This window comes from Bos indicus x Bos taurus, chromosome 16, assembly GCF_003369695.1.
Source record: "Bos indicus x Bos taurus breed Angus x Brahman F1 hybrid chromosome 16, Bos_hybrid_MaternalHap_v2.0, whole genome shotgun sequence".
NCBI classification, from domain to species: domain Eukaryota; kingdom Metazoa; phylum Chordata; class Mammalia; order Artiodactyla; family Bovidae; genus Bos; species Bos indicus x Bos taurus.
Window position 1 is genome coordinate 71,036,757 of NC_040091.1, and position 13,551 is coordinate 71,050,307.

At 45.2% G+C, this 13,551-nt stretch overlaps 1 protein-coding gene across 1 annotated transcript; it reads left to right on the top strand.

Annotated features, from left to right (window-relative positions):
* The first annotated feature begins 1,090 nt into the window (after positions 1-1,090).
* NEK2 (NIMA related kinase 2) lies at positions 1,091-13,228 on the top strand. Its single transcript, XM_027565666.1, has 8 exons — positions 1,091-1,310; positions 2,431-2,648; positions 2,930-3,170; positions 5,799-5,881; positions 6,607-6,733; positions 7,902-8,121; positions 9,587-9,712; positions 12,750-13,228. The coding sequence occupies exons 1-8, from the start codon at positions 1,215-1,217 to the stop codon at positions 12,974-12,976; spliced, it is 1,338 nt and encodes a 445-aa protein (XP_027421467.1). The 5' UTR covers positions 1,091-1,214; the 3' UTR covers positions 12,977-13,228.
* The last annotated feature ends 323 nt before the right edge of the window (positions 13,229-13,551 follow it).

Below are 13,551 nucleotides of genomic sequence, written 5' to 3' on the forward strand. Positions count from 1 at the left end.
CCCACCCAGGGATTAAACCCACATCTCCTGCATTGGCAGGCACATTGTTTTACCACCGAGCAGCCCATCTCTGTCTTATAGAACCACCATATTCTTCAGGGTATTTCAAAACATCAAGGACTTCCATATTCCATTTTCCACCTAGAGATTTTGTACACATCCTCTGCTAAGGCTGTCACCAAGTATACCAGCTCCAAGTAAATATAATATGCCTAGCCGCTGTTAACCGAGAAGGCAATGGCACCCCACTCCAGTACTCTTGCCTGGAAAATCCCATGGACGGAGGGCCTGGTGGGCTGTAGTCCATGGGGTTGCTAAGAGTCAGACACGACTTGAGCGACTTCACTTTCACTTTTCTGCATGTTAAATAGGCCTAAATTTGGTGTTCAAAAATATACTCTCTCTAGGATAGCTGCACCCTAAAGTGATGTGAAAACTTTAAATCATTACTATAAACATCCACTGTTTTTGCATTGAGTTTTCTCTTCCTCCCTTTTGGACCTAAAGCAAATACTACGACCTTTCTACGCTTCCGTTTCTTCATGGGAAATAACAGTAATTCCTGCATTACAAACCAGACAATACATGTAAAGTGCTTGGCACAATCCCTCAGCACTGTCGGCCTCACTCGCGCACCCTTTAGAGAGGGCCAGTACTTTTCATCTCTGCACTCAGCTTAGTATATGACCCCGCCCGGGTTCAGGGGGCGGGAACATGAGAGCGGAGGGCGCGTGCCGGAGAGTGGGGTAGTGTGAGAGGTCAAAGTGCAAAGGTCAAAGGCAGTCAGTTGAGGCTGTGCGCCAAAAACTGAAGAAAGAGCTCTGGCCTTCGGTTGCCTCGGCAACCTCAGCTGGAGGAGGCACAAGGTGGCGGGGACCGCCCCCCCGCTGCAGCTTTCCGTCCCCAGCCCCACTTGGGCTTTAGCTCCGCCCCTTTCTTCCTGGAGGTTGGGAGCGGAAGTCGACACCGACGCCGACGCGGTTGCCTAGCGATACCTTTTTCCCAAGATGCCCAGCGTGTTGTGGTCTTCTTAACCAATTAGAGAGGCGAAGCGGCCTTACCGCGGGCCAATAGGCTGCGAGGTCGGGGCCCGCGACGGTTAAACCGGGGCTGTAGATCAGGGCTGCCAGTCCCCGGGGCTGGAGGTCTGCGGGTCGGTGGCTGCAGCTCCGAGGAGACGATACGGCCTGTAGGCGTCCTGCGCGGGCCCCGCCATGCCGACTCGGGTGGAGGACTACGAGGTGCTGTACACCATTGGCACGGGCTCCTACGGCCGCTGCCAGAAGATCCGCAGGAAGAGCGATGGCAAGGTGAGCGCGGGCCTGGTCCCTGCCTCCTCCCCCGGCCGCCCAGAGGAAGCAAGGAGCCTGGCGGTGTGCATCTGAAACGCAGGGTGCTCAGAAGAGCCAGCCCTCTCCCCCAGATCTGTGTCTGTCCTGGGTCTCTCGAGGGATGGGAAGCCGCATCCTTTTTTTTCTTTTTAAATTTGTGAATCTGTCCCTTAATTCTTTGTTGTTGTTCAGACGCTCAGTCGTGTCCGACTCTACAGCCTTATGGACTGCAGCACGCCAGCCTTCCCTGTCTTTCACCAGCTCCCGGAGTTTGCCCAATTTCATGTCCATTGAGTCGGTGATGCCTTCCAACCATCTCGTCCTCTGTCGTCCCCTTCTCCTCCTGCCCTCAGTCTTTCCCAGCATCAGAGTCTTTTCCAGTGAGTCAGCTCTTCTCATTAGGTGGCCAAAGTAAAACTAATAAAATGTGCCAAGTAGAATGTATGTGTATATATATGTATATTTTTTCTTCTCCTGTCTTTTTTCCATTCTCTTCCATTTTCTTCCTTTTTTCTGCTTTGACCTGCCATGGGCCTTCTGTTGGTGACTGGTAGCTGACTCCTGAGCTGTTTTTAGAGAAATGTAATTCTCTCTGTCATAACCATCAGAACCTAGAACTTTTATGTCTTGTAGTCAGAATTCATTTAAGTTACCCATTATTCTGATCGTTAGATTCATATTTCCCAAGGTGTGTGGGTAGACCCACAGAAAAAAAAATAATGGAAAGGAAGTTAGCTCGGATGGAAGGGTCTTTACTAACTTCTCTTACCCTGGAAATCTTGACTAGTTGGAATGGTCGGGGACTTCAACTGCCTCTGCTCCAGCTTTGACTAGAGTACCTTCCGCCAACCTCCCACTAGGCATTGAGGGCAGAGGGTTGGGGGCCGCCTAACCTACCTCATCACCCTCTGTTGCATCATTTACCGCTTAAAACTTAGGGGAAGGTTATGGAAATAAACTCAGGGGTCCTCAGTTCATTAAACTAAATTAGATAATAGTGACTGTATGATCTGTTTACTAGATAAGTAACTTTTTTTTTTAATTTTAAAAATTTGGAGTTATAATGAGTTCATTTATACCTTGGAAATTTTTATTTCAGATATTAGTTTGGAAAGAACTTGACTATGGCTCCATGACAGAAAATGAGAAACAAATGCTTGTTTCTGAAGTGAATTTGCTTCGTGAGCTGAAACATCCAAACATTGTCCGCTACTATGATAGAATTATTGACCGGACCAACACGACGCTATACATCGTCATGGAATGCTGCGAAGGAGGAGACCTAGCTAGTGTGATTGCAAAGGGAACCAAGGAAAGGTAAGATGAAGTCACCTCTTAGATGGGCCTAGTTTTGCTTCTGTAAACATCCTGGATTAGGATCAGGGACAAAGTGCTTAGTAATGGGGGAGAGTCTTACTGTGTTTGTTCAGTGCGTCCACAGTACTTTAGAAAATCCCTGGTCAGTCAACACTTGAATTTCATATCCAAATAATTTATTTCCCTATGTGTATACTTAGAAAACTAGATAATTCACATCCTTTCGTCTTTGTAATGGTTTTATTCAGCAGATACATGCTACATAACTGCTTTGATTTCAGACAATACTTGGATGAAGAATTTGTTCTTCGTGTGATGGCTCAGTTGACTCTGGCCCTAAAGGAATGTCACAGACGAAGTGATGGTGGCCACACTGTGCTGCATCGGGATCTGAAACCAGCCAATGTCTTTCTGGATGGCAAGCAGAACGTTAAGCTTGGAGACTTTGGGCTAGCTAGAATATTAAACCACGATACGAGTTTTGCAAAAACATTTGTTGGCACACCTTATTACATGTCTCCTGTAAGTATTTCAAAGTTTATATACTTTTAAAATATCTTAATGCTAAGCATTCAAGCAAGGAAATTGACCTTTTTGTTTATTTCTTTGTTTAGTAATATCTAATAGCCAAGAATTAATAATACTGTTTTATTTTAAATTGATATTTTTCAAATGGACCACCAGACCATTAAAAGATTATTATTATTTTTTTTGATGTGTACCATTTTTAAAGTCTTTATTGAATGTGTTACAATATTGCTTCTGCTGTTTATGTTTTGTTTTTTTGGCCACAAGGCATGTGGGATCTTCGCTCCCCAACCAGGGAGCAAACCCGCACTTCCTGCGTTGGAAGGCGAAGCCCCACCACCAGACCGCCAAACTCCTACAGGCAACGAAGTCAGGCTTTGAGTGCATGGCTGCCACGTCTAAGCTCGGGGATCATAGAGAGGAAACAGGTTTTGTCTCTGCTCTTAAGTGCGGTACTTCCAGAGTGCCATAGGTCCTGGACACCAGCTTGTTCTCAGCTGGAGTGATAGTTTAAAATGCAGAGTCCTGGGCTCCAGTCCAGGGACTTAGGACCTCTGGACTGGTCTTTGCACTCAACTTTTTGTCTTTTTGTCCTCCACCTTCTTATTTTGGACTCTGTATTTTAATAGACTCCCTAGATGATTCTTGTGTGTGGAGATTCAGGACCCAGGAGACTCACTCACTTCTCACAGCATATTTTTGCAGTGTTAACCTTTAGTATTTGTTCTTTTTTGTTGTTGTTTTCTTTTCCTACTGTGGAGGTACTGTTTCCACCCACTTACTGGTTTCCTCTACTGCTGGATATTTTGTTTCCAAAATGTCTCACCATTCTAAGGAGGACTGCTAGTATATCTTTGTAGGAATTATTCTTTCTTCCTCTTTGATTATTTCCTTGGTGTATAGCTCTCAAAATGAAATTGCTGGGTCAAAGGATATGAATTATTTATGGCTCTCTAGTGACTTTTGGGACTTAGCTGGTAGTTCAGTCTGTAAAGAATCCATCTGCAATGCAGGAGACCCTGGTTCGATTCCTGGGTTGGGAAGTTCCCATGGAGAAGGGATTGGTTACCCACTCCAGTATTCTTGGCCTTCCCTGGTGACTCAGATGATAAAGAATCTGCCTCCAATGCAGGAGACATGGGTTTGATCCCTGGGTTGGGAAGATCCCGCTGGATGAGGGCATGCAACCCACTCCAGTATTCTTGCCTGGAGAATCTCCATGGACAGAGGAGCCTGGTGGCTACAGTCCATTGGATCACAAAGAGAGGGACACAGCTAAGTGACTAAGCAGAGGACGGTACCTTTTGAAGAGCTTGAATCAGTAAGTGAAAGCACCAATCAACGTGTTGAATACAAAAGATAAGCAGAGTAAAGATGGAGAGAGATTTATTTTTTTAGCAATTCACAAATGCTTCCAGATTTTGTACATCTTTTTGTTAACCAATGTGACTACAGTATACAATTTTATAAATTAATGGTTTTGTTTTTGACTAAGATCCAATATGGCCAGAAGAGTGTCATTTTCTCACTGGATCAGATTCCAAATAGAAGCCAAGGAAAATTATCCAGGGGTGGTGGTTGGAAAATTTGAAACCTGTGCAGTTCTTTTGTCCTGTTCCCTCCTGTCCCTGTAATTAGATCAGTTGAGCCTTCCTTATGGGATTGATTGTCAGGAAGTGGTGCCAGACTCACCTGTTGGACTTAGAATACTCAGAAGCCTCCTGAAGGTTTCAGTACAGTGCTTGCCTCCGTGTCCTCTGTTGAAAATAAGAGCCATGGTGAACTGTTGCTAAGAAAGGCAGGCAGTTAAAATAGGCAATGAGATTATTAGTTAGTACTGTGGTATATACAGTGGAATAAGGGAAAAATACATAAATGGGTGAGTCAATTAACCATTGGTGTCTTTATCCATTAAATGTGAGCTAGATGTTATCGTAGACTTTTCTCTGGTTCTTTAAAATAGAGTTTCTAGATTATGAATTCCTTGAGGTAGAGATGTCTCATGTTCACCTTTGAGTTGCCAGTGCCTTGCCTGTAGTAACACAGTAAATGTTTGTGAATGAGAAATAGGTGAATGGATTATATATGACAAAGTGTATTAGGATAAGATCATTGCCTTTTTTCCATTATCAATTTAAAGATAGTACCATCTTATGATGTAAGACCTAATGTAAGAGAAATCAGCCTTTTGTATTTGAAACTTTTGTTATAGATATATTTATAATATAAAAATTTTTTCCTTTTTTTTTTGAGTGACTATTATCAAACTTTAAGGTTTCATTTTTGTCCCAAGAGTAATTTTATAAGTTTTAAAGCAAACTTAAAAAATTATTTTATTGAAGTATAGTTGATGTGTTAATTTCTGCTATGCAACAAGATGATTCAGTTTTATATATATATATATACACACATACACATTCTTCTTTATATTCTTTTCCATTATGGTTTGTTACAGGTTCTTGACTTTAGACCCCTGTGCTATGGAGCAGGACCTTGTTTTTTTATCCATCTTATATATAATAGTTTGCATCTGCTGATCCCAAACTCCCAGTCCTTCCCTTCCCCTGCGTCCCTTCTAAAACAAAGTAAACTTTAAACTCCTCCTTTCTTTCCCCACTAAAGGAACAAATGAATCACATGTCCTACAACGAGAAGTCGGATATCTGGTCACTGGGTTGTTTGCTGTATGAGTTATGTGCGTTAATGTAAGTATGGTGAAGGCAGCTTTCTAGTCCGAAGTCTGTGCTTGGGTCTGTCACCTGTCACTGGGTTCAGCTTTTTGAGCATCCATGCACATTCAAGTCTGAAAGAGTCATACCTTGGATTAAAATTAAGGTGGATGGGCAGGTTAAAAAACGAGTTACAAATTAATAACATAACCCCTGAGGCTGAATCTAGACTTCTCAACCTTGTGACCTGGTTAGGTGCCTCCCTGTCAGACTGCGTGTAGCTCACAGGGCGAGCTCATAGGTCAGGCCCGTGGAAGAAAGAAAAGGAAGATCTGGACGAGCGGTCTGGTGGTTTGGACAGGACGGAACCCTGCTTCTTTCCCTTTTTTCTCTTTTTTTCCATTCTAAACTCTTCTGTAGAGTAGGGGTTCTCAAGCAGGGAAGGGGAATTTTACCCCCTCAGTTTTGCTTCCCATGGGATACTTGGCAGTGTCTGGAGACAGTTGTCACGGCTAGGGATAGCTGCTGACGTCTGAGGGACAGGGATCTGCAGCACTGCAAGCATAATAAGGATGAATGGGACAGCGCCCATAACAGAACCGTACGGCTCCAAATGTCAGAAGTGCCAAGGGTGGGAAACAGGTACAGAAGAAGGCCCCAGAGGCAGAAACATAAATACAAACTGGACCTTAAACTCTGCTTTTGATTCGCTTCTTATTATATATTTTCATTTTTACATTAAAATTTTTTTTTCTCTTCAGGCCTCCATTTACAGCTTTCAACCAGAAGGAACTAGCTGGGAAGATCAGAGAGGGCAAATTCAGGCGAATTCCATATCGTTACTCTGATGAATTAAATGACATTATTACGAGGATGTTAAATTTAAAGGTAAAGTTTATAAGATGACATGTTTCCATCCCTCAGTTAAATTTTGCAGCATGTGCTGTTGTGGAGCAATGAGACTGAAGAAATGTGCTGTTGTGGAGCAATGAGACTGAAGAAATGGTAAATAGATTTCCTTAGCTGATAAATCTGCTCCGTTAACATGAGTGAAAACATGTATCCTTGGCACGTTGCTGGCTGCCCGTCTCTGCTCTCTTAAGTGTCCTCCCGTGTTCTGCCCTGCTGACGGGTGGCTGGTAGCAAGTAAGGATTCAGAGCCTCAGTCACCTTCTCCTTGCCTACCTCAGCGCAGCAGATGGTGCAGGAAGGGGCCAGAAATAATAAGATCTTATTACTCTGCTCTAACTCGGAGAGATTAGAGACCGTGAGAGATGGGAATGGTGGGGCAGGGAGGGCTAAAAGAGCAGAGGGGAAATAACTCAGAGACTATGGAGAACAAATCTGGCGGTGGGGTGGGGAGGGACCAGGCTGGTGTAAGAACAGAGGTACATACTGTGGGAGTTCAAAGAGAAGGATACAAGTGAAGTAACAGGATCGGAGGTCAGGGAGACAGTGTCCTGCTTAATATGGTTTAGAGACGCAAGGGCAGTGGGTGCCCCCAGATGGACCCTGGCAGTGCTACCCAGCCCAGCACAGGGGCTGAGCCTTCTTAGGTTAAAAGGGAGCAAAGGTAAGTTAAAATCTGCATCGCTTTGTGGACACAGAGCCCCCTGAGTTAAAGGCGCCGGTGAACTTACTTTCAGGTGTTTAGGACCCATCTGTGTGTTAAAGGCGCCGGTGAACTTACTTCCAGGTGTTCAGGACCCATCTGTGTGTTAAAGGCGCCGGTGAACTTACTTCCAGGTGTTTAGGACCCATCTATGTGTTAAAGGCGCCGGTGAACTTACTTTCAGGTGTTCAGGACCCATCTATGTGTGGATGGCAGTGGGCAAAGTGGGCGAGGGGGTCAGCTGCGTGGTGACGGATGGCAGCCGGAATCGTGTCGGGGTCTCTCCGTCGTGTACACAGACATGGAACTGTAACACTGCACAGCGTAAAGGAGCCTTTTCTTTTGCTTTGGAATATATGCTGTTTTAAATGTCACTGCTCTTTCAGGATAAGTAGTCCGTCCATTATGAAGTCTGCCTGCAACACCGAGTCTTTTTTCCCCCAGGATTACCATCGACCTTCTGTTGAAGAAATTCTTGAGAATCCTTTGATAGCAAACTTGGTTGCTGAAGAGCAAAGGAGAAATCCTGAGAGGAGAGGGCGGCGAATAGGAGAACCAGAAAAGCTGCAGGACTCCAGCCCTGTGTTGAGTGAGCTGAAACTGAAGGAAATACAGTTACAGGAGCGGGAGGCAGCCCTCAAGGCCAGGGAAGAAAGCTTGGAGCGTAAGTCTGGCGGGGTGGGGGGCGAAACCCAGCGCTGCCGGAGGCTCATGCTAGTGTGTGAGCGTCTGCCTGAATGGAGGGTCTCACGTCTGTCCTCGCAGGGCGTTTTTATAAACACTCGCACAGCCAAAATGCCTCCATCAGGCTTGCGGCGCCTCCGTGCTGAGCCTCTTTCTCCGAGATCAGGCGCTGTCACCATGCTGTCGGGCCCTAACCGTGACAGCCCGGCACGGGGGTCATCACCCCGTACTCTAGAGTCCCTCTTTTCTTTTCTTCCTTAACATACGGGCCCTAAGGTTTCCCATCATAAAGAATCTCTTAGAATTCGCCACCTTCCAGAATCAAGGTGGCGTCGCTTCTCCCTTCTGACACGCCGCTGCAGCGCGGCTCGGCTCTAAAATCGCGCAGTGTGTAAGACGATACGTGTTCAGGTCATTCCGTAGAAGCTGCGGATACAAGGTGTTTAAATCCTCTGATGGGTATTGACGGACGCAGGAGCTTTTGATGTTGAGTCTGTTGACGCCTCTGCAGTGAGAGCTGCTGGCCCGGTGTGGGGGTTCCACAGGGCGGCCGCAACGGTAGGGCTCTGCCTTTTGACACGGAGGGGAGAGAGACCGTGAGTTTCCTCCACCCTGGTGGCCCACCGCTCTCACTTCTGCAGCTTTACACCAATGCACATTCACTTATGAATGTACTTATATTTAATTTTAAATGTACTTCTAAAGTACTGTATTTAAATGTACTTATAAAGGATGCAAATACATTAGTTAATGTTTTACTTCCTAATGATAATCATCGGGGACTGTGAGATACACTCTCTGTAGGAGGAACAGCTTGTGCTTGCCTGAAAATCTTAGTCTCTTCTGTTAACGGCATTCTTTTAAAAAAAAGAACCCACAAAAAACAAGCAAAAACTTTTTTTTTTTAACTTGTTTCAGTGTTCTGTAATTTCATGTAGCAGCTGAAATCTGCGCTCTCTAAATGCTGGGCCATGAAAAAATAATAGCCTTCGTTACTGGTCTAAAGAAAGAGCACCTCGCTGTGCTGTGTTTTTTCCCTTCTCTTTGGCTGTTGTTCACTCGGAGGGAGGGGGTTTGGGCCGAGTAACGCCCTGAGAATGAACTGTTGGCCCTTCCCAGGGGTGAGCAGGATGGCGGGAGCTCTTTGCTCCCCCCGTGAGTTATTCCCACACATCAGGACCGAAAGTTGCAGCTGACTTTGTGCTTGTGCTTAAGCTGGTCCTTAGGAGGAAACCCAAGACAACACACTAACACACTGGCTTATGGCGCGGGCACCATGCGGTTGACTGGAGTGTACGGTAAGGAACCCTTCACCAAACACAACTCATCCGCGGCCCGGCAGCCAGCCTCGCGATAAGGAAAAGCAGGAAGATAAGTAAACACGAACTGTTTATGTCCAGAGCCACGTTCATTTGTGTCTGTTTTGCTCCATTCCCTTTTTAAAGAGAGAGAGCGCGAGCTTTGTGTCCGTGAGAGGCTGGCGGAGAACAAGCTGGCCAGAGCGGAAGGTCTGCTGAAGAATTACAGCCTGCTGAAGGAGCAGAGGTTCCTGTCTCTGGCGGGCGGCCCAGGTATGAGAGCCAGCTCTGAGCAGGAGCTGCTGCCCGCTTTAGCTTTCCAGAGTCCTGAGCTGTTGGGTGGATGTGGCTCAGTGGAGGTAAGGACTCTGCTCTCGCCGTGGCTGACTCTTTGGGATCAGAGACGTGAGGCTCTGCGTGGGGATGAGTTCGTCTTCAGTTTTGTTCACTTTGTCAAACTACATGTGCAGTAGTTGATATTTATTTTTAAAAATTAGGTTATACAAAATTGCTGTGCCTTTCAGATTTTTCTCCAGGTGTATTATCAGAATTCTACATTTCTCTCCCTTTTAAGTGAAAACCCCAGCATTTTGCTATTGCCGCATGACCAGCTAACACTTGCCAGATCCTTCACAGAAACCGTGGCTTAAAAGGTGTGATAGACCAGCTGTAGAACAGACCATCACTTTTGGGTCTTGGCTAAGGCCCGTTCCGGTTGCATGTGTATGTCAAAGTGTGATTGTTTAATATCTACATATGCTCTGTAATAAGCAAGGGAAATAAATGAAACTAGTGATGGAAGTATCTTTTTTCTCAGTGTGACTACCTACCATTTCAGTAATTTTGTAATATTTATTTTAACTTTTCTTAGATTCTACATTGCCATCCATAAAGACAAACTAGACATAAGTCATGATAGAATGAGGAATAATTTTTATCTGGGTGAGTTTCATGCATCAGGCCCGTTGCTGAGAATTATCGAAGGCCCTGTTGGGGACGGCTCTTCCAGTTAAAGAATTTATTTCCGTCTTTCCCTGAGAGTCTTTGAGCGGAGGGTGAGAAGTCCCGGAGAGGAACGCTGTATTTCACTTTGTAGGGTATGTAGGTAGAAGAATTCACCTGTGTGCAAATCATGGCAAAGACTTAAAATGAGCTGTGAGGATGCAGTTTCCAGTGTGGGTCGGAGATATTTGGAAGAACTGAACTAGTCAGAACCTAAGAAAAGCATTGACTTAGTGGACATGAGTTTGAGCAAGCTCCAGGAGATAGTGAAGGACAGGGAATCCTGGCGGGCTGCAGTCCTTGGGGTCACAAAGAGGCTGACGTGACTGAGCGACTGAACACCAACAAGAAAAGCAGCAAAGCAGTGGGGAGAGGGTGCCCTGGTGAACCCAGGACAGTTGGCAATGCCCCCTCCTCATCCTCAGGCTCTAGAATTCAGCTGTGAGAAAAACAAGTTGAGATCATCACAGTTAGCAACAGCATCTTTTGAAAGCGCTCCTTAGTGTATTTAATGAATGCTAATTCTCTTTCATCTTCTATTTAATGAAATACTAATTCATTTTCTAAACACTTTTCTTTTTTCTAAAACTATTTCATTAGTAGGATTTACAGTTTACACTGTTGCTCTTCAAATGGGTAGAGCTATTTGTGGTAATAAAGGTGGATCTATTTGAAACCATGGAGTTGAGGCCTAAAAGCAATCTCCTAAAATGCTTTGCGGAGAAAGAGTGTGTGAAATAGGAAGTCGGGACAAAGAGCGGCGTTTCTCTGTGCAGTCTGCTCTTCTCTCGGGACCTCTCCATGCCTGTGGTCTGGAATGTTCTCCAGATAGTCACGTGGCTTCTTCCCTCCTCTCTGTCCTCGTGTCTCTGCTTAGAAGTCACCTTATAATGAGGCTTCATTGCTGCAAACACCCCCAGAACCTCTGCCTCCCTTCCCCCCGCCACAGCACGGACCACCCTCAAATATTCCTCCTGTGGACTTGTTTATCTGTTGATGCTCTGTCTCCAGCTGCCACAATAGGGCCTTTGTTTGGTCCACAATGGCCCATACAGTAAGCTCAGTAAATATTTGAACATATTTCCTTTAAATGAATACAAAGGAGAAACAAAAGTTTCTGGAATTCAAACCTGCCAGTCCCCACCCCCAAATAATCCTGTTAGTTCCTAACAGTGTAGCCACTTTAAGTAAATTATTTTTCTTCCCATTAAAAGTACACATTTTTTACTCTCTGTTCACTTGATTTACTTTTATTGTGCTGAATTTGCTTAGGTTCGTTTTGAAACAAGTTTCTGGTGAGTTAGGCATTTTTAAAATGTGTTCTTAAGTATTTAGCCAAAGCTGTAGGTGCTTGCTATAAAAAAAAGAGCTTCTGCTTCCATTCTTACCTGGAAGTACTGTGTTCCAGGTAGAATGGCACTTGAAGAATAGAGATAAATAACATTGATTTCCAGAAGTTTTATATTGTGGCCCACAATCTTCAGTGTATTTAACCTTAAGAGGAAAGTTGATAAGAGTGAAGCACACGTTCCTTGATTTTTCGCTGCAGATCAGAAGGCTGATTGACTTCTGCCAGCCGCAGCCCCTGACCTATTAAAAAAGAGACAACAGGTCCAAAACAGAGTCACCTGCTCAGTCGTGTCCAACTCTTTGCAAACCCATGGCCTGTAGCCCACCAGGCTCCTCTGTCCACAAAACTTTTTTTCTAGGCAAGAATACTGGAGTGAGTTACTGTTTCCTCCTCTGACCCAGGGATCAAACCCACATCTCTTGTGTCTCCTGCACGGCAGGCAGCCCATCCAAAATGGAGTCACTTGTCACCAACGATCATCAAATCAAGACTCAGTGCTTAATTTCATCACAGTTTCAGCCTCTCCCAGGAATGGAATCTCTAAACTAGTCAATCTGGAATTACCTGGTCAGCACAAGTGAGGTCATCTGCCTAATAGATCCCTGCCATCCCTAAAGGAAAGTGATCTTGCCACAGGCAGCCCCCTCTGCCCTGGTGTCACTTCATCATCCTGCCCCTCCTGCCTGTAAAAGGCTTTCATTTTGTACAGTTCCTTGGAGCGCCTTTCTATCTGCTGGATGCGATGCCACCCGAGTCACAAGTCGTTGAGTAAAGCCAGTAAGATCTTTAACACTCAGCTGGATGCTGTTTAGCATTCCTGTCCCAGAGAGAATGAAGGTACCCAGGTTTCACATGGGAACTGAGAGAGTCAATATGTTCATTAAGTTTGGTTAAGTGTGGAGGAGCCGAATGCCTGTTCGCGTAACTGAAACCCCTTTTTCTTTTTTCTTTCTGAAGAACTGTTTGATCTCCCATCATCGGTCGTGAAGAAGAAGGTTCATTTCAGTGGGGAGAGTAAAGAGAACGTCATACGGGGTGAGAATTCTGAGAGTCAGCTCACCTCCAAGTCCAAGTGCAAGGACCTGAAAAAAAGGCTTCACGCCGCTCAGCTTCGCGCTCAAGCCCTGTCGGACATTGAGAAGACGTACCAGCTGAAAAGCAGGCAGATCCTGGGCATGCGCTAGCCGGGCCAGAGACACAGACCTGCGCAGGGTGCTTCGCGTCGCTGGCGCTTTACGGATGAAAAATCGACTGCTGTGACCTGTTTCTGTGGTTCCGAGGGCCGCACCTTTTCTAGAGTTGGCAGGGTATTTGGGTATTAATCCTGCAGTCGCCCAGCACCAGTTGTACCAAAGTCCACGCCTTTCATTTTTCCTCCTTTTGTAATGGACACTTCATAGAAAGAATAACACTTTCTTGGCTGGTTGGGCTTTTAATCCTGTGTGTGATTACTACTGGAACATGAAATGTTATATTCTAAACGTAGGGGGATGGGGAATACTATTAGGAAAAGATACTGACTCAGGGGCAGTGCTTACTGAGACATTTTAAGGGACTGAATGGTGTGCTTACAGCTGTCGTGTCTAGAGGTTTTAAATGTTTTAGAAGTTTTAATAAAAGTCTGAGGTTTTAAATGTTCTTAGCTTAGAGAAAACCTAACTGGATGTCGATTGGTCACTAATACCTTGACATCTCGCTTATAAATACCCACTGCTCTGTGGGAGGCTAGGAAAGAGAATGTGATGTTCCCAAGAGCCGT